The sequence below is a fragment of the Cyprinodon tularosa genome, unplaced genomic scaffold, assembly GCF_016077235.1.
Source record: "Cyprinodon tularosa strain WSP-4 unplaced genomic scaffold, ASM1607723v1 ctg577, whole genome shotgun sequence".
NCBI lineage: Eukaryota > Metazoa > Chordata > Actinopteri > Cyprinodontiformes > Cyprinodontidae > Cyprinodon > Cyprinodon tularosa.
In genome coordinates, this window is record NW_024039315.1 from 84,279 (window position 1) to 106,280 (window position 22,002).

General features: G+C 37.5%; 1 protein-coding gene across 8 annotated transcripts in view; it reads right to left on the minus strand.

Annotated features, from left to right (window-relative positions):
- Positions 1-15,554, minus strand: part of LOC119797255 (palmitoyltransferase ZDHHC3-A-like) — a 49,771-nt gene extending 34,217 nt beyond the window's left edge. For 3 of the 8 annotated variants that reach the window (XR_005282570.1, XM_038306247.1, XM_038306251.1), the window contains exons 1-4: positions 15,422-15,533; positions 13,682-14,089; positions 12,059-12,183; positions 2,835-2,931 (exon numbers count right to left, since the gene is read on the minus strand). Coding sequence is in view for 7 of the 8 variants with exons in the window: in XM_038306247.1 (XP_038162175.1) it covers positions 2,835-2,931; positions 12,059-12,183; positions 13,682-14,020 (561 nt within the window). In the remaining variant the exon portion in view is untranslated. Of the gene's footprint in view, positions 1-2,834; positions 2,932-12,058; positions 12,184-13,681; positions 14,090-15,421 lie in introns of all 8 variants that reach the window. The other 5 variants (XM_038306253.1, XM_038306254.1, XM_038306252.1 and 2 more) reach the window with 5 other exon arrangements.
- Between the last annotated feature and the right edge of the window lie 6,448 nt (positions 15,555-22,002).

The window sequence follows — 22,002 nt, forward strand, 5'->3', positions numbered from 1 at the left end:
AACTGCCATGCATGTGGGCATTGTCAGTTTAACTATAGCTCTTGTAAAGCAGGGAAAATGGTGCTCAGCTTACTGCACCGTGACGTCCTTGCCAGAAGTCAGTGATCACTCAGTGATCGCAATGAAAATTATTGTTTTCCTTTTTCTACTGATTTAAATTCATTAAATCACCACAAACGTATTAGTTTTAGGTATAAATATCCACTGATTATTCCTTGATGTCCGGATTTTTCCTTTAATCACCACCTAAAGGGCTGGGAGGAGAAATTTAGTGTCTTATCTTGTTAAATATAGTGTGATTAAAAATCTGTCAAAAATCATTGCATTTTGTTGAATTGCTATTATATTGCAAATGGAACTAATTGCCGAGCACTAGTTGGTACCATGAAATTACACTGCAAAGTTGCTATATTTCTGTTTGAAAAAAGTGATATATGTGTGATTCAAATTAATACAAATCCTATTACTCAATAAATAAAATAATCCAATAATTACTAATTATTATTCAATATCTTTACTTGGAGCTCATATGATTTAAACATCACAAATGTATTTTAAATGTCTTTCAAATGAAATCAATTCTTTCTACAAAGAAGTCAGTCATAGTGACTTCGATTTATGAGGTCTGCTGCAGACTTTCATGATGTGCTTTAACATAGGGAGCCAAAAATGTTATTTAAAAATGTACATTGTCGATATGACAAATGTTTTATTTAAATTCTTTTTAGATTCCCCAGTTAAATTAGTACACTCATTGGTCAATTAAGACTTCAGTTTCAATATACATTTCCAGTGTAATTTAAACTACAACATGTCAGAATAAAGAACGCCATGACGGAATTAGGAATTAATTATCATCGTTAAGGGTGGGGGCCCTCATCTAGTTATTTTATCCCGAGCCCAACCCACTGGAAAAAGGATCTAAAATAAGCAGAAATGTCTTAAATTAAGTATATTTACCCTTAATTTGAATAGGTAAATGAGATATTTTGCCAATGGAATGAGTATTTTTGCTCTTAAAATAAGGAAATTAGATAAAATGCACCTGAAATAAGACAATGCAATTGTGTTTTCTTATTGTAAGTGTAAATTGTCTTGTTCAATTGGCAAAATCTCTCTTTTACCTACTAAATCCAAGAACAAATACACTTATTTTAAGAAAAAACAACTTATCTAGATTTCGATTTTTTTCCAGTGAGGCTGATAACTGGCCTGCCCATCACCACATGTTCTCCATCACCACATGTTCTCTGATATCAATCCTTAGGGCCCTGTCACACCTTGTCGATTTAGACGTCCCAGCTGACCTTTCGATGTATTTTTTTTTATTTTGGTCATATACTGGAACATGTCAAATACATTGATATACGCTGGAGATATGTTCTTGATAAGTTACTCATAAGTTATGCACAAGTTACTCATAGGTTTTGGATATGCTAGACACCACAACTTTAAGTAACTTACACTTAAAGTATGTCAACAATCAGGTAACTTACATATAACCTCCCAGCTATGGCATATGCTAGCATACGTCCGGAAATTTTGAGCATGCTAAAAATTTCTCTACATACTCACCGTATGTTGACGTGTGCCAGCATGCTTCAGCGTCCTCAAAACTTATACAAAACTGAACCCATAACTTATCCAACGTATGCCAGCGTTTTCGCCAGATTATTTGTATGTCAGGTATACTCTGGTCTAAATCGTCATGGTGTGACAGGGGCTTCATAAGAGAGGACAGTGGAGAAATTCACTTGTCACATTGGCTCAAAAGTCAAACAAGGTGCCAAAAGGAGGAAAATGTGCATGGGGTATATACAGTTTACATACATTATAGAAATGTGCAATTTTAAAGATGATAGCACAAGTTTCAGAAGTTTTGGAGAATTTCCCCCCACCTTCTGGTGACAAAATAAAATTACAGTGTTGTACACAGAAGCAAGGGAAGAGAGGAAAAACATTGCAGGCTCTCTAGATGTGTTAAGAAAGTTAAAAATATAAACTGACAAGTAAATACATTTATATAAATTGATATATAAATTGAAGCTATTTTGTATGGAGCATCTTAGGTTGTCAGGAAAAACAGAAACAACTGTAAGTCATGGCAGCCATGGCAGATCTGAGCACCCTTCAGTGTACAATTGCCTCTCTGTTTCACCACTTTTCTTATCAAATATCTGTACTCTGCAAAGAATTAAATGTCCAGATTTTTCCCTTTCACACCATCTTGAAGACTATTGTAGATGCTTAATTCACGGCAGAATCTTAACAACTTTGAAATCTAAATACGTAAAGGGCTGGGCAATTAATTGCATTTGCAATATAATCACAATTTAACAAAAGGCAATTTTCAAAAGGCAGAGGCACTGATTTTTAATCACACTATATTTAACAAGAGTAAGACACTACATTTCTCCCTCCAGCCTTTTAGGTGTTGATTAAACACTTGAAATGGGTTTGTCGAAACACAGAAAGCTAAAGAGATTTGCAGCTAGCAGCAAATGCATGAATGGAAGTAGAAGTTAACACTTTTTCGTACAATGATTACAGTACAGTCCTGTACCAATGGCCTCTGGGCAAGCAAGCTTTCCAAAACCGAAAGCCTGGGGTTGACACATCCGTAAGTTTTGGTTTAGTGGAAAGGAAAATTGAAATAAAATCGCAAATGCAATTTTTATTAAAAATAATTGCAATTTAGATTTTTTGAAAAATCATTCAGCCCTAATAATCATAATCAATTAATGGACAGGCAAATTCATACCTTTTAAACTATATAGAAACAATGTTATTGATATTACAACTTATTTATAACTTTAATTTTTCTGTTGACTTACTGTGAAAAGCACAAAGTACTTCTGGTTGTTTTCTCCAACACAGTTGTTGACCCATGGACAGTGGTGATCCATCTTCCTTATGCATCGTTTGCATACACTGGGAATGAAACATTGAGAAGGAATTTAGTTGCACAACAAGTTTATATTTCATGTCTGATTACAGGGATTAAAGCAAAAAAAAAATCCTGATCCTGAACTTTTTAGACACAGGCAAGAAAGTCATATATATATATACATATATATACATATATTTAGACAGTGTTGTATAGTAACGAAGTAAAAATACTTCACTACTGTACTTAAGTATATTTTGGAGTACTTTATACTTTCCAAGAGTATAAATTTTTTTGAGAACTTTAACTTTTACTTCACTACATTCACAAGCTGAATTGCATACTTTTACACTTCACTACATTTACAAACTTAATTGCATACTTTTACTCTGATATATTTTCAATGTTTGGTTTGGTTACTAAGTAAAATAAAAAATAAAAAATTAGCAAGAGAAACGCAAGTGTTTTGACCCAACCTACTGATTACAAAGTCGGGTCTTGCCTGGGCTTGTTCATCAACACCAATAGGATACGCCTGTTTCGCAAAGCCAGTCTAAATTTATCCTACACTTAGTTGTGTATATTATTTTAAGTGAATTTAACATTTAAAGTTTACCAAAATTTAAAAAAATATCATTCAAACTGCACTTACTTTTTACTTATACTTTTCACTACATTACTTGAGTACATCTATTTTTACAATAATTCTTATACCTAAGTACAAGCCGTTTCAGATAATTTAAGACTTTTACTCAAGTAACATTTCAGTGGACTTTTACCAAAGTCATATTTTGGAGAGGTACTTATACTTTTATTTGACTCCGAGATTTCAGTACTTTATACAACACTGTATATACATATACATATATACATATATATTAGGGATGGAACGGTTTATGAAAACCATCCGAACCGTTCGGTTCGGTTCGCGTGTGTTTCGTTCGGTTCATGGGCTGCTCCTTTTTCTCATAGGCGAAGCGTTTACACTCCAGAGCAGAAGGTGGCGGTACTGCAACCAAAGCCAACCACCAGTAGTAAACAAGAAGAAGAAGAAGCGAAGCAGCGTAGCTGGGTGTAGCAGAAAAAAATCAGTTGTTGTGGAGAATTGTGTGGGTATGGCGAGTGGGAAAGAACAGGAGTTGGAAGATGCGCCAGCAGCACTTTATAGGTCTGCTGTATGGGACCACTTTGCATTTAGAGTGACCTACGATGACGGTGGAAAGAAAGTTGTGGATAAAAGTGCAACCGTGTGCAAGCATTGTGCAATATGGTTTGTTTATGCTAACAGCAACACGACCAACATGTCAGGCTAACCCAGAAATCCCACATACTCCATCAGCGCTCCGCCCTGCTGAGCCTGCACAAAGCAAAGCCTACAGTTTCTGCTGTGGCTCCCGTCCGCTCTAAGTTCCTTGGATATCGTAGAGGGCATGCGCGAGATGATTAAATTCAAAGCAGCAAAACATGCGGAAATGATTCAGGGTTTCCGCAGATCATTAAAAATAATTACAATGCATTATTTTTTTTTTTGGATCTTTTCATTGATTTCATTAATTTTTACGGGATTTTGGTGTAACAATCAACATATACCGAACCGAACCGAAAACCGTGACCATGAAACCGTGAACCGTTCCACCCCTAATATATATATATTTATATATATAAAATAATATAAATATATATACATATACATACATATACTTATAATATACTTATAATACATATATATATATATATATATATATATATATATATATATATATGATAGACAACTAAATTTGAAAGTCCACTACCAAAAAAAGCCAGAAGATGGCAAAAGTGTATCTATATCTACCACTTGCATCTACCACATTTCTTTTGATATCCAGTGTTGCTGCTAAGCACTCCTGGAGCACAGCATGCAGAAGTAGGCACCTGGTTCACCTAACTTCCTGCACCTCCAAGCTGTCCCGTCTCCCCCAGCAATGCCCAGCGGCATTTATTTTTGAGACCTTTATCTATTGTTGCAACACCTTCCCTGGAGTTCATGAACTGCATTGTGCCCACTCCATGAATTTCCGTTCTCTCTGTCGTCCTTCTCTCCAAAGGCAAAGTTTCATTTATTTATTTTTTGACTTTTTACATGTCTCTCTGTTGAATTTAGCTGTAAACGGCACAAGGTGACTTTCAGTATAGAACTTCAGCACTGTACCACAATCTATCTGCCAACTTGAGCAAGAAAGGAGAGGAGGAGCTAATCGCTTTCCTAAGAACCGCCCCCTTCTTCTTCTGATTGGCTAATGCTGTTAGTTTCTGAGCACTCCTTCGCTACTATTGGCTGACAAATGCAAGAGGGATTTCAATGGTCTTTCTTTTATTTATTTACCATACATTTATTTTCGAGTGATTTTTTTTTTAACCCAAGGGCAATCACTAAGAAAATCTGGCCAGGGGCTGGAATACTTTAATCCATGTGATTAGATCTTTGTTTGGAGTAGGGTTGTCACCATAATAAAACTTTAAACTGGATATCGATACAAGTCAAGAACTCCATACCATGGCAATAATCTTTCAATCCACAGTGTTATAAAAGCACAAATTCCACAGTAAATAAACCACTGCAAGGTTATATGCAGTATTAAATAAATATGCTGTCAATAAATACAGAAAAAAATGTCAACCAAGTTATTAAACACTAATCAGCTAAATATAGGCCTTATTTCAAACAAAGGATGAATCTACTTTATTCTATGTATGTATGGCAATCCAAGAGTATTTTTATTCTTGTTTTATCTTATATATCTTTTTGCCTTATTTTACCTTGTCAGTGTCAACATCATGTACAGAAGTATGTACCTTTGATTTAGACATACAATACATTCATAGGCGGATCTACTGGGGTGGCATAGGGTGGCAACTGCCACCCTAAATGACAGCCTTGCCACCCCAGCTGCCACCCCAGTTGGCGGTAGGGGTGGCGAGGCTTATAAATTATGGATCATTTGAGAATTACGGCCGCTAATTTCCAATGTCGGACTGCAGTGAATGCAGCACGAGATGACGCGAGAGCGACTGAGACTGATTAGTTTTGAAAACCGAATGGGGCAAAGCGAGGGAGCCGGGGGTGATGGGGAGAGGAGACACGGGATGAAAAAGGTAAAAACTGATTAACTATCTATAGAGAAATGAAATCATAATGAAAGCACAATGTTGCTAGCATAGCTGCAATGTTGATTTATAGATGATAAAAATCAGGTTGCAGAACGTTATTTCTCTAACTATGATGTTAGTTAGGCCTGACGTCTCAGGCTCAGAAAGACATATTTGCGGTCAACTATGACAGAAAAGAGACGATCAAATTTGGTTGTACTCAAATCAAAACGCACAAAGGGATTGGATCTAAATAAATTAGTGAAGCGTTTTGCTGAGCAACATGGAAATCACTGCATTCAGCTGTTATAGTCATGTTAACTTTATGTTCTGCTCTCTGGTGAGCTTTTACAGAGCTGTTACATTTTGTTTTGGCACCTGAGAAAATCTGATATTTCCTTTAATAAAACCAAAAGTGTTAAAAGTTAAAAATGTGATACTGGTGTAAATCCTGCTTAATATGAAGCAGTGTTGTTGTTTCTTTTTTTGTATATATAATATGAAACTATCCAGAAATGACCCGTATGAACCTACTCACAAGCAAAATGTATTTTTATGTTGCTTCTTTTCAGATTTGTGGAGATTTTGATGTAACATACAGAACCCGCCTTTTTGTTGATTTGTTGATACAGCAGTATGGAGGACCAACTCTGCCATATTTAAAAATAAATACAGAAATAAATAAATGCTTAATAAATAAATAAGCATACAATTGATTGCCACCAAAAATACAAACAACAAATAAATGTAAGTAGAAATTAAATTATACAGCTAGTCATAAAGGTATATAACTCTTTTAATTGGTTTCTTTATTTCTTTGCCTTTTTAATATTTACCTTATTTATTTTTTGTCATTTATTATCTTCAACTTCATTTTTTCATTACTTATATTTTTAAGTATTTATTTATGTGCATGTTATCATATTTTTGTCTGTTTTATTCTTCCTTTGTATTTTTTTTACCCTAGTTATTTCTTCGCCGCTATTTCTTTCTGCCTGCCCTTTTAACATTTCTGCCTGCCATTATCATATAATTTCTAATTACATTTATTTGTTGATTGTATTTTTGGTGGCAATTAATTGTATGCTTATTTATTTATTGAGCATTTATTTATTTCTGTATTTATTTTTAAATATGGCAGAGTTGGTCCTCCATATACAGCTCTATCTACAGCATATTTACATGCATGAAATGTCCCTTTCATGTTGCCGTAACTGCTGTATGTCAAGTTACTGAGGAACAAATGGGGTAAATGTGTGTTCAGAGTAAACATTACATAGATGTCCAGTACCTTGTTCGGGTGCCTTGACCCATTTATTTCTACTGTGTAGTTCTGCTCACTTTAGTCCAGCTCAGTCCATAGATCTCTGATGCGTAACTTTTTCTTCCTATAGTTTCTTCTTGTGCAAATGCTGCAAAGCTGCCTCTCTGACAGTCAATCTCACACATCTGCGACTCAGCACCTTAATACCTTTCCTGTCATAAGGCCCCTCTAGAAGTAGTGTTATCACTCTTCTATCTCCTATTAAGTGAGATCTCATTGTACGATGTATTATTAATATTAACTGTTTCACATGAAACACTAGTACTGTACATACTATTTTCACCAAACTGTGATTAAATTCAGTGTAAACAAATGCCATATGTTGCCACCCCTAAAAAATTCCTGCCCTCCTCTTGCCACCCCATAAATATTTTTCTAGATCCGCCCCTGAATACATTTATTTCCTTATTATTTTAGGCTTAATTTGACACTATGAGCTTTCATTTGCCTGACAATATGTTCATGGCAATAATACCTTTTACTACCGAGGCATAATATGAAGCACACTATGCTTGTATGAGCTATGAGAACAGCAACTTTTAAACAGAGCATGCACGAGGAGAAATGGGCTTGTTCACACCCATGCACGTGTGGAGAGGGTGGGTCTTTTAAAATTTAGAAAATCCTCCACAATAAGATGTTATTTATCATCAGAGATGTCATGTACAAATACTTCATTACCTTACTTAAGGCAAGGTAACTTAAGTAAGGTAATGAAGTATTTGTACATGACATCTCTGATGATAAATAACATCTTTATAATATTTTACATTTCTGTCAGTAAATCTAGGTGATTATTACACAATGGAGCTTAAAATAATATTTTATATTGATTATTCTGATGACCCAACTATAAAATTCCATACATTTTTGTAGCTCCATTTAACAAATTTTTCTTTGGATAAACAAGAAAATGCCATAATCTTCAATTTTAACCAAATGTACACCTTAAAGGAATAGTACACCCAAAACATGATTAGCCTTCATTTTCTACTCACCCCCATGCTGAACAAAACTCTGGAGTACTTTTTTGATATCTCAAATGCATCTGGAGATCTGGGAGGCTTCTTGCTGTCTGCTGACATTCAAATAATGGAGGTCCATGGCGCCCGAGACAGAAAGGTCCACAAAAGTCCACAAAAACTTGTCAATATTCCTCCATACTGCTCGTCCAATGTAATCCAAGTGTCCTGAGTGGGTAGCATCCAGAATTTACTCGAAACGAAGTCATTTAGAACGTTTTAGAGCCTAAACAGTAGTGTATAGGATTTCCTAATAGCGCCCCCATGCGCGCTCACGATTCTACGGAAGCCGGCAGACCAAACCAGCGCATTCAGCTCGGCAAAGAACTCATGCTCTTCCTCAACACTGAAGTCCTCAGACATTCTTCTTTCGTTGTTTCTTTCTTTGCACAGGTAAACAGCACATTTCTTCTTCTACGCTTGCATTATCGGCAGACCAGACGCTGAATGCGCACCTTCTTCCGGTTTGGTCTGCCGGCTTCCGTAGAATCGTGAGCGCGCATGGGGGCGCTATTAGGAAATCCTATACACTACTGTTTATGCTCTAAAAACATTCTAAATGACTTCGTTTCGAGTAAATTCTGGATGCTACCCACTCAGGACACTTGGATTACATTGGACGAGCAGTATGGAGGAATATTGACACGTTTTTGTGGACTTTTATGGACCTTTCTGTCTCGGGCGCCATGGACCTCCATTATTTGAATGTCAGCAGACAGCAAGAAGCCTCCCAGATCTCCAGATGCCTTTGAGATATCAAAAAAGTACTCCAGAGTGTTGTTCAGCATGGAGGTGAGTAGAAAATGAAGGCTAATCATGTTTTGGGTGTACTATTCCTTTAAACCACTTACAGGACATTCCACTTTATTTGGTTTAATAGTGTAGTTCAGCCGGGCCATTTGAATCTGGCTAAGATTAATAAGACCTTTCGAAAAAGCAGTTAGTAAACACACTTTTCAATAACCAATTCAGGAACCAATTCTTTTTTACATTTTTTTTTATATTTTGTTCTATTCAGCTACACAAGCATCCTCTTTAAACTACTAAGAATTGTTCTATAAATGTGACTTTACCTGATTCTTATGGAAGTAAATCTGTGTCGCTGGGATTTGAATTAGAAATGCCACTGAAATTTAAATGTTGTATGTTTGTACTTACTGTTTCAGTGTTAAAATATATTCAGAACACATTTTTGACCTAAAAAAAATCATTGTCATTATTTCTACACAGCTGAAATTTCATTTGTTAATTTCTCTTCAAGCTAAAAATTCACATTACTATTTCAAAGTGATTTCATTTTCAATACTTATTTTTCTGTTAAAGGAGAATTCCGGTTTTTAACACTTTTAGCCCATTTTCTGTAGTGTCCAGGATGAAATCGAATGATCGACACCAAAATTTTGACAATTGGTCCTGTCTCTGCTTTTTGGCTCATGCAGAATCCCCCCCTGGCTGCTTCAGAATGGCTTCCATAGTGCATGCCCGATAATGTCCTTAAAACAACCTTAAACGTTCTTTTTTTAAAATATGCTACTCACCGGGTCGTCAGCGCTGTTCAATGACGTTCCAAAAAAAGTTTCGTAAAGAAAAAACGTTCCTGTAGTGTTTTATTTAGTTTTTTGTAAATCCCATTGAGTTCTGTTGGAATAGTCAATATTCCCCTGCCACCGGAAACGGAAATGGGGCCTGTTTACACAGTTGTAGTCTTTTCGCTTCACTCTGTGTACTCCGACGTCGAGGTGCTAACGTCTCTGTTAAACACTTTAAAAAGCTCTGAAAATGGAATACGAAAGGTGGATTCTTGATTCTCGACGTCGGAGTACACAGAGTGAAGCGAAAAGACTACAACTGTGTAAACAGGCCCTATTTCCGTTTCCGGTGGCAGGGGAATATTGACTATTCCAACAGAACCCAATGGGATTTACAAAATGCTAAATAAAACACTACAGGAACGTTTTTTCTTTACGAAACTTTTTTTGGAACGTCATTGAACAGCGCTGACGACCCGGTGAGTAGCATATTTTAAAAAAAGAACGTTTAAGGTTGTTTTAAGGACATTATCGGACATGCACAATGGAAGACATTCTGAAGCAGCCAGGGGGGGATTCTGCATGAGCCAAAAAGCAGAGACAGGACCAATTGTCAAAATTTTGGTGTCGATCATTCGATTTCATCCTGGACACTACAGAAAATGGGCTAAAAGTGTTAAAAACCAGAATTTTCCTTTAAATTTTTCAGTGTTAAAAAAAAATCTGCATATAAAGAAATTCAACCTTTTAAAATTCAAAGTCAATATTTTCAGCCTCCTGAGATTCAACTGGCTCTATCTCACTGTCTTAAATTCGGCGTTGAAATTCAGGGAAGGGAAGGGTCACTTCAGGTCACAGACATTAGCAGTGGATTGTGGTGTCCAACACCCAGCCAATCCTGTTACGTTTTCTTAGACACGTGACGTGACGCTTGTGGCAAGTGACGTGACGCTTGTGGTGCCTTCATACGGAAGGAAAACCAGCATCATGGACCCGGTCATGCAAGCTAACGCTAACTCAACTACAGAAAAATGAAAGTAATAAACTCACCGTTGAGTTAGCGTTAGCTTGCATGACTGGCTCCGTGATGCTGGTTTTCCTTCAGTGTCAGCGCCACACGCTTCATGTTACGTGACTAAGAAAACGTAACGGGATTGGCTGGGTGTTGGACGCCACAATCTATTGCTAATGTCTGTGACCTGAAGTAACCCTTCCCTTTTTACACTGAATTTAGACGCCTAATTTAAGACAGTGAAATAGAGCCAGTTGAATCTCAGGAGGATGAAAATATTGAGTTTGAATTTTGAAAGGTGGAATTTTTTTTATATGCAGATTTTTTTAAGACTGAAAAATTAAACTGAAAAATAAGTATTGAAAATATAATCACTTTGAAATAGTAACGTGAATTTTTAGCTTGAAGAGAAAATAACATGAAATTTCAACTGTGTAGAAATAATGACACATTTTTTTTAGGTCAAAAATGTGTTCTGAATATATTTTAACGTTGAAACAGTAAGTACAAAAAAACAACATTAAAATTTCAGTGGCATTTTTAATTCAAATCCCAGCGACACAAATTTACTTCCGTAGATTCTTATGTACACTTTAGTAATTTATTGATTTGCCGCACAATGTCCTCCTTTTTGGTGCTATAGAAATGGCCACCCTAAAGCAGTAAGATCTTCTACTGAAAGATGGGCTCTTTATTTCTCTGGGCTTAACTCTTGCAGAGTTAAGCCCAGAGTGTCTTCATTGGTTCAGCAGCTGTAATGCAGCAAATAAACCTCAAAATGTTCGATTTCAGGACGTTTGTTCTCCGTTGTGCCTGCTGCTAGAATGTTCTTGTGCTAAATGAAAATTGCCCTGTTATTCTTTCATTTGATTTCCCCCTCTGGCGGTTAGGAAAAATTCACAGAAAAGCTGCACCTTCTTATAAGCAGCATGGTTCAAAGCGTAGGAAAAAGTAGTACCTAATAGTCCAGAAAATAGGATAATGTACTATACTGAACTGAGTTACTAAAAGAGAGGTAAATTTAAATTCATTGAAAATTACTATATATGCAAGTATGCAACAATTTTCTGAGATTTGCTAACCTGTTAAGGTTTGGTGCACTTGTACATAACAATGCTAATCTTTAATGTGTGCCATCATATAATCATGCCCTACCTGCAGTGGTGTGCTCTGTCAGGCTTGATGCTGCAGCATTTCGGACATTTGTAGACCACCTGGCCTGGTTTAAGCTGAAGACTTTCTATGTATTCCTTTGTGGCATTTCCTTTTGGCACTGCCCCCTGGCAAGATACAAATATTGTATTTCTTCAATTTAAATTCTTGTTCAGCGATCATTGAAAATTACATTTAAAGGTATAGAGGAAGATCTTTTATTTCCGGATGGATCATTTAAATAAGTGGTCCTCCTAATTGTCAATCATTCTGGTGATATGTTTACATATGGCCGTCCTACGTGCTCATCCTGTTAGCTATCTGCATATGAGCAGGCATAAATCTGTGGTGAGCTACTGTTTCAGAAAGTCATTGAAGCTCACCTTTCTCACCGCGGTTCGTTAAAAATGGCTGAGGGTCATAAGAGAAAAAGTGTCTATGAAGTGTATGAGAAGAAAAGCCTCAGAAGAGGCAGATATATCCTGGAATGTTTTGTGTGGAGAGCTCTCCTCGCAAAGCATTATGGGATTTGCTGTCATAGTGGCCCGCTGTCACTACCCGACAGCGGCGACTAATAACAAAGATAACACAGGCACCGCACAGTGGAGGAGGAGTTACGTGACCAACAGAGCAAAAAGCAGTGATCATCTCTCCAAATATTCAGCTAACTGAGTTTGCTACAAAGTCCACTATATAGGCCCCGTCCACACAAAGTCAAAACGAACGCTAATATTTTCCAGAACGTTTGTTGTAAAGACGGAGACGTAAAATAAATGTGATCGACCACACGAATGCATGAAAACGCTGCAAAATGTATGCCAGGCCTGTAAGTGGCGCTGTGGTGCCAAAGCAAAAATTGGCGAAAACAGGCAACGAAATGTTGGGCATGCGCAGTAATATTTATACAACAACCAAACCGGAAAACCCCTGCGGGTCTATTTTCGTGGTTCAGTCCAATTCAGGTGCTGAACTATGTTGTCTATATAGCTCTGTTCTTCCTGGAGATATTCCAGAAGAAGAAGATTCTGTTGTAAGCCCGACAGCAGGGTGAGTAGCATGAGCAGCAACCATTCAACACAGTACGGCGCCATTGTTGTTGTGATACTGTGTCGCACATGCGTGTTTAGAGGCGACGCTATGACGCATGCGTGTAAGAAAAAAAATGCGGTTAGAGCTTAAAGATGGAACCGCGAAAACGGCGTTTCAAAATCTTCCCACTCTGAAGGCTTAATAAAAAAAAGATCGTTTACAGACCCCGAAACGCCGGCTTCGTATGGATGAGAGGCTGGTTTGGTGAAAAATTTGTGCGTTTAGGCCAGGGTTTGACTTCGTGTGGACGGGGCCATAGTCCCCACTGTCTGTGGACACAGGAAGCTTGAATGACTTATGAGAACAGCACGTTTTAAAAAGGACGTGCACAAGGAGAAATAGGCTTGTGCATACTCTTGCAAACAAATAGTTTTTAAAGAGGAGAGAGGGGTGGATCTTTTAAAAAAATCTTCCACAATACCTTAAATGAACAGAATGTAAATGTAACATTTCATTTAACAGGACAACATTAAATATAATTAAAGAGAATAATATTTGGATAGCAAGGAGAAAAAAAAATGGTTCTACTATACATACAGGGTCAGTGCACATGGCCCTGAGGTGTGAGGCGAGGGCAAGGAAGGCCAAAGTATTGAACAACGTCCCGTTCACAATGCTGTAAGTGAGATTTTTGGCTGGCACCAACATTACAAACAGCACCACAAACTCAGCATAAAAGACCAGAAGCCACGTTATGATGGAGCACACAATGCCGCAGGTATCCCTGATGAACCACATTGCTGAGGAAGAGGAAGAAGTGATAAAGTCTTTGGATATAGGGATACGTTGTTCAGGCTGTAGGCCGTTGGACCCTGCTCGGCTCTCACCACGGCCATGTTCCACATCCCGGCATCTGTGAACTGGGCTCTTCATCATTTATTCAAGCTGGAGTTCACTGGTCTTCCTGCCACGGCCTTGTAATCTTCAGTCTCCAGTCATGCCATGCTGAGGGGAGAAAGGGCAGAGGCTAGAAAGTGATTACTTGCATATTATCAAGTTAAACATGGGGGAACATGCTGGATGTACAGATCCTTATTTTTCACTGTTAATCTGACCTGATTCTGACACTCAATTTTGAATATCTACAGGTCCACAACAGGGCCACAGGTTTACTTTAATATCATCTTCATCACTGGTGATTTTTTTAAGTCTGTCATAAACTATGGTCCCAAAAGGAAACTTTAGATGAGTATAGGGTCCATAAAGGAAGTCACAAAAACCAGAAATCCTGTTAACAGGACAAATTAAACCTGAAAACAAATATGCAACTCTAAGTGTTATAACTGACTGTATTTATTAAATCCAAGAGATATCCATTAAATAGGCAAACCTGTATACTGTCCAAGAGATTTTTGACCTAACTTACATTTATTTCAGAAATACACTAAATGCGTCTGCCCCTATGGATCAGGTCCAATGTTCACTAATACCCTTTGAAGAATTTTCTTACATGTAAGTACTGATACGGATGTAAATATTGGATCGGTGCATCTTTTGGGCAAACTTCAGTAAACTTATATTTCTTTCTTTTTTTTTTTTACTTAAAGTGCACCTTGGACGGTGCTTCTGTGTTTTGGTGTATATTTCGGCAGACAGACAAGCAGTTGGCCGCTCATAACCACTCAAGGGAAATCCCCCTTTCCACTGTCACTAATTTATACCCATGTTTTTGGAATTGCTGCAAATTGAACACCTAAATTCAATATACTGTCCACCAGAGTTAAATGATCCTGTAACTTCTTCCACTCATTTGCTGTCTATAAAACAGTAGTCTAGTATAGAATCGGGAACAATATTACGGATGAGGGGGGGAAAAGCACAGATAGTAGTAGAGATAGTTTCTGAAAGGCGGGTAAATATATGATAAGAACGTATTAGTAATAATAAAACATGGTTCCGTTATTTCATTAGTTTTTTTTACTGCTTTTTAGGGAATTAAAGTGGGCCATTTATTGCCATTTTGCTCTCTTTACTGTCTCAGGTAGTGCTGTGAACGAGCTAATACTAGAGTCAACTTCAGCCAGTTGGGAACGACTATGTCATGTCGAAGTACGTACGTACATTATGAGCCCATGTGTAATAAGTAATAAGTATAATAGGGCTTTTATTTTATGTTAACACTCCGCACGAACCGAAAGTCATCTCAGTTCTTGCAGCTAAAGCTAGCAATCTAGCTAATGTCAGAGCAATTTCATTTTCCTCTTAGTTTTTAATATTTGATTGAGCTGCCTTTCCTTTAGCTCTAGAGAAACTAACGTTTAGATCGCTGTGTTTTACCTGAACGTAACACTGACCCATAGTAACCTCCACTGTATTTCACCTCGGTTTGATGATAAGCATCCTTCACTCGCTTCCTTCTGCTGCTACGGTAGCCCCTCCCCCTTCCTGTACTTCCTGTCTCTACTTGCCACCAGTCTCTCCACAACACGTAATGACGTCTTATCAGAGCCAATGGGATTTTTTTTTTTTTTTTTTTTTATAAACATCAAATACAGAACATGGTATGGGCCTAAGATGTATATGAACCTGAATAATCTGGAGAAGACGACCCAGGTTGGGAAAATCCGTAGGGTTTCAGTCTACTTCCTGTCATCATTATTAAACAATATATAATCATAACAGCCTGGACTCCATGTCAGAGCTTTAACATTTGTAACAATAAAACTTACATTTCATGACTTTGCACTTGCCCATTTATCCAGTATAGCATCAAATGATACAGTTCATGCCACACTTTTCAATAGAGATCAATGCTGAGTGGGACAAGCCGTTGTTGATCGTATTTGAACGAAGGTATGTTTTGATGAGCTTCAGCTTGCTAAACGATCTCTCTGCAGATGGAATTGTCAGAGGTATGGTAAAAAAAAATATTCAAAGGGCTACAGTCAAATTTGGAAATACCAAATCAAGGTTCTTTTGAATGAGGAAATGTAACTTTTCTAGAGCCTTCTAACCCTTCAGTAGACGGCTTGCTGAGTATATTTCTTAAATGTTATCTATTGAAAAGAACTCAATGAATGAAAAGAGTTGTTTTAATGGTTACTGTGTCAGATATAAGGTGGGTAATGTTTGGTTTATCTAAAGGTTTTTATCTGTTACTGTGTAAATGGGTTTGGCTGTAGTTTAAGGACAGATTCTAATAAGTAGTGTGGGAACTATAAATCTTGCAGGATTTTTATTTTTAACTGATATTTTGCACAACTTGCTTAACTAAATATTTTTTGTTGTCGAACATAAGAGATTTTGCTGATATATTTTTTATACATAAATTGTTCTGATTTACTTATATCTTTCTACCCCCTATAGAACAGAAGAGAATAGAATAGAAAATCTCTTTATTGTCCCGCAATGGGTACATTTGTAGCAGCAACAGGATCATTGAAAAAAATGGTCACACAAGCCTTAGAAAAATGTCTAAGAATAACATAATAGTGAAGAGTTAAAATATAAACAATAAAATACTCTAATGTAAAGTGTACACCTGGAGAATAAATAACCATTATACAGCTATGGACATTTTTACAGTAATGGATATTTGAAAATAGGAGCAACATCAGTGATGTGCAAAATGACAGCAGCATATTATTTAAGTGACTAAAGTTTATATCATTACATTGGCTTTTATTTGTTCATTCTCCAGGTTGTTGTCATCTTTATTCCACTTTGGATTCTCATCAGTTTAGTACCTGTTCACAGCCGAAAATCTTCCAGCCTCCTTATTTCGACGGACTTCTAAGGATCCAGTCCAGGTAGGCAGGGCCCTTGGAAGAAGCAGCCCAACACACCCAAACACAGCTGTAGTCTAAGATAAAAAAAAAAAAAACGTGCCTGAGTGCGTTCTCTTAGGTGCGTGTGCCCAAACCACCTGTGTTGAAGGGAGAGCGATAGGAGGGGAGGTGAAGGATCAGAGGGGTGCATAGTCATAGCTGTCACTGTTGTCGATCATTTTCTGCTGTTAGATATAGAAAATGCCAAGAGGGGGTGTTTTGACACCCCCTCTAATGCAGCGCCCCTATGCGTTGCATATACATACATATTTATATAGCGCCAATTCATAACACATGTCATCTCAAGGCACTTTACAGTTCACTAGATCATACAATCATATTGATTCGAAGTTTTCTATCTAAGGAAAACGAGTTGATTGCATCGAGCTCATTGACTCGAATACAATCTCTCACACTAAGCATGCTTGTAGCAACAGTTGAGAGGAAAAACTCCCTTTTAACGGGAAGAAACCTCCAGCAGAACCAGACTCAGTGTGAGCGACCATCTGCCTGAGGCCGACTGGGGTTCAAGGAGACATAAGCAGAAGAAGGTACAAAAAGCAGCTGTAAAAGGCGACCCCATCCAGGAAACACACAGCCAGGCAGACGAGCTCTAAGCGAATAGGAGTTCCTAGAACATAGCCGCTGTTCTACCAGATGAGCATACCTGGTCAGACCACCATACCCATAGTCAAAACCCTTTTATCCCTTTAGTTTATCCCTTTAATTTATCCCCATTTATCCGTGTAGTTTATCCCTTTAGTTTTGTACGAAAAATACACTTTAAACCACCTCAACAGGTGTGTATCCCTTTAGTCATGTATAAAAAAAACAATTTGATTACTTACGTTTTGGTGTTTTTTTAAGCATGTGGCAATCTGACCTTAAATTGTTTGGATATTTTATACATGACTAAAGGGACACACGCCCATTGAGGTAGTTTAAAGTGTATTTTTTATACAAAACTAAAGGGATACATGCAAATCTGATGTCTTGCGTATGCGTATTAACTATGGGTAAGCTGATCTGACGGAACACAGGCTTCCTCTTTAGCTTGTTGAGCTTTTTGCTTCATTAGCTTTGAATCTGTTACCTCAGCAGGTGATAGCAGAGGAGGACCTACTCTCCACGACAAACTTATAGATATGTAGCACTAGCATCTTGCTGCAAACGTAGAAGGGCCTATGCTTCCTTAGGAAGTACAGTCTGCTCTGTCCCGTCTTGTAGACGGTTTCAGTTTTGTTTCCAGTGTAGTTCGCTGTCTAAGTGAACAACAAGGTATTTAACTCTCAACCACCTCCATTTCTTCTCCCTTGATGTTAATCGGATTCAACTTTTCCTTGTGTCTTCTGATATCTACCATCGTCTCCCTTGATTTGTTGACATTCAGGATGAGATTATTTTTTTCCATATCATGCCATAAAGCCATTCACCCAAGGGCGTAGGTTTGATTTCAACTTTGGTAGGGACACCATTGGTCTTCAGTTCCATTGGTCTGATGTCATTGGTCCTATGCAAAAATATGCATGCTCCTTTTTGATGCTTAATGTGAGCATCAGGCTTCATTTTGTTTAAAAAGAACAGCAGCATTTCTTCCTACATTAATACAAAATCTTACAAGCACTACACACACTAGATGCTGTTTATCAATGTTTAAAGCATCACTGGCTCTGATCAATGTGGAATTAGGACTTTTTTCCACTCTGAAAAGGTTTGTATTTAAACTTAACAGCGACTAAGACAGTGCCTATTTAACCAAATATAGTCTAAATATTTCTGTTATATGTGGATTTATCCTGTGTTTTCTTCTAAAGATATAGAATTGTTCAGAAGTAGACAGAGGTAAAACCCACTCTTACTTTTTTTTAAATCTAATATTCTTTATCTGTATCATGCAAAATAATACATTCAATGGACGTCAAATAAATGTATTGTATTTACATCTGCACTGGAACTATAAGAGGAACTGACACTGAGCATTTTGAAATATTAACTTCACTATACAAGTTGTACATCTGGGTTGTCATTACTCTGTATTGCCCATTTCTTGTATTTTATTTAGGGCTGAAACAAGTAATCATATTAACTGATTATTTGAATAATCGTCAACTAATTTAGTAATTGATTAATCATTAACTGGAGTATAGGGCCACTAAAATGTGCCTTTAGCCGACAGAGTGACCCACTTAGAGCAGGAATTATACCAAGACTGCAAAAAAAATATGCAAATATTTTGCATTTAAGATTTTAAAAAAAGTATTTGTCTGTCAATATTCTCCATTTAGAACTCCTCAAGAGGAAACGTTTCTGTTTAACCTGGTTTCATTTAGTAAAACATTTTCTTTGAGGAACCTTTGGCTATCTGACTAAAAGATAAAATAAAAGAAATTCTAACGTTGTTAATTTACAATTTTCAACTTTCACAAATCAAAAAACTCTGTCCTGCTTCTTTACAGGACAGAGTTTACATATTAATTTATTTTAGCGTCTTTTTTTTGCGCACCAAGCATGTGCACACGTACACATATAGACTAGAAAACACGCAGTCAGAAAGAGAGAAGGTGGAACTTAAGGCAGAATAATCAGAGAGTTAAACAACGCAGCACAGTTGATGCGCTGCTGTGTGAAAGGGACAGGAAAGACTTGGCAGCTGCAGCTATCAGGCAGAGGAGCTGAGAGAGGAAAAGAACCCAATGCTGCAACAATGCTGTATAGTAAATTATAAACATGTTGTTCACATCGAATTATTGTTAGGGACAAATAGGTCGGTCCAAAATTTTGGTAGGGACATGTCCCTATGGTCCCTATGCAAACCTACGCCATGGATTCACTAGCTCTCAGTATTTAGCTTGTTGTCCCTCTTTGATGCACACAATAATTGCAGAGTCATTCCAGTATTTCTGAAGATGACAGGACTCTGAAGTCAAATGTACTAAAAGTCAGATGTGTACGGACTGAAAAGGAATGGAGAGAGTACCGTCCCCTGTGGTGCTCCTATGCTGCTGAATTGCTTGATTAAACAGCTGACCCATCTGTCTAACAAACTGTGGTTTGTTTGTAAGGTAATCTTTGATGCAAGCAATAGTTGATGCCTCCATGTGAGTCTTCTCAGAAAGTAAGTCAGGCTGAAATGTATTAAATGCACTGGGTAAAGCAAAGAACATGATCCTCACAGTGCTATCTGCCTTGTCTAAATGACATTGGGTGTGTTGAAGCAGGTATACGCAAACTAAAGGGTGATAGCTGCTTATTTGCTTGCTAGGATGAACCAACAGAATTCTCTCTTTAGGACTGAGGACTGATAGCTGAGTGATAGCTGATAGCTGAGTGGTTTTTGGAACAAGGCAGGAGGTCTTCCATATCACTGGAACTGTCTCCTGGATGTCCATATGACTATGAGCAAGAGAGAGGGATGCTGAGCTTCTTCCTGAATTGAGTATATTGAAGAATGTACTCAGTATATATATATATATATATATATATATATATATATATATATATATATATATATATATATATATATATATATATATATATATATATATATATATACACTCACCGGCCACTTTATTAGGTACACCTGTCCAACTGCTCGTTAACACTTAATTTCTAAGCAGCCAATCACATGGCGGCAACTCAGTGCATTTAGGCATGTAGACATGGTCAAGACAATCTCCTGCAGTTCAAACCGAGCATCAGTATGGGGAAGAAAGGTTATTTGAGTGACTTTGAACGTGGCATGATTGTTGGTGCCAGAAGGGCTGGTCTGAGTATTTCAGAAACTGCTGATCTACTGGGATTTTCACGCACAACCATCTCTAGGGTTTACAGAGAATGGTCCGAAAAAGAAAAAACATCCAGTGAGCGGCAGTTCTGTGGGCGGAAATGCCTTGTTGATGCCAGAGGTCAGAGGAGAATGGCCAGACTGGTTCGAGCTGATAGAAGGGCAACAGTGACTCAAATAACCACCCGTTACAACCAAGGTGGGCAGAAGAGCATCTCTGAACGCACAGTACGTCGAACTTTGAGGCAGATGGGCTACAGCAGCAGAAGACCACACCGGGTGCCACTCCTTTCAGCTAAGAACAGGAAACTGAGGCTACAATTTGCACAAGCTCATCGAAATTGGACAATAGAAGATTGGAAAAACGTTGCCTGGTCTGATGAGTCTCGATTTCTGCTGCGACATTCGGATGGTAGGGTCAGAATTTGGCGTCTACAATATGAAAGCATGGATCCATCCTGCCTTGTATCAACGGTTCAGGCTGGTAGTGGTGGTGTCATGGTGTGGGGAATATTTTCTTGGCACTCTTTGGGCCCCTTGGTACCAATTGAGCATTGTTGCAACGCCACAGCCTACCTGAGTATTGTTGCTGACCATGTCCATCCCTTTATGACCAGAATGTACCTAACTTCTGATGGCTACTTTCAGCAGGATAATGCGCCATGTCATAAAGCTGGAATCATCTCAGACTGGTTTCTTGAACATGACAATGAGTTCACTGTACTCAAATGGCCTCCACAGTCACCAGATCTCAATCCAATAGAGCATCTTTGGGATGTGGTGGAACAGGAGATTCGCATCATGGATGTGTAGCCGACAAATCTGCGGCAACTATGTGATGCCATCATGTCAATATGGACCAAACTCCCTGAGGAATGCTTCCAGCACCTTGTTGAATCTCTGCCACGAAGAATTGAGGCAGTTCTGAAGGCAAAAGGGGGTCCAACCCGTTACTAGCATGGGGTACCTAATAAAGTGGCCGGTGAGTGTATATATGTATATATATCTATATATGTATATATACACATATATACACGTATATATATATATATATATATATATATATATATATATATATATATATATATATATATATATATATATATATATATACACACATATACACGTATATATATATATATATATATATATATATATATATATATATATATATATATATATACACACATATATAGATACATAACAGTATCTAAGAATATTTAACATATTCTTAGATACTGTTGCTATTGATTTAGTAAGTTTTATAACTTACAAAAATATATTTAGAGGTGTTAATCTGAAGTTCA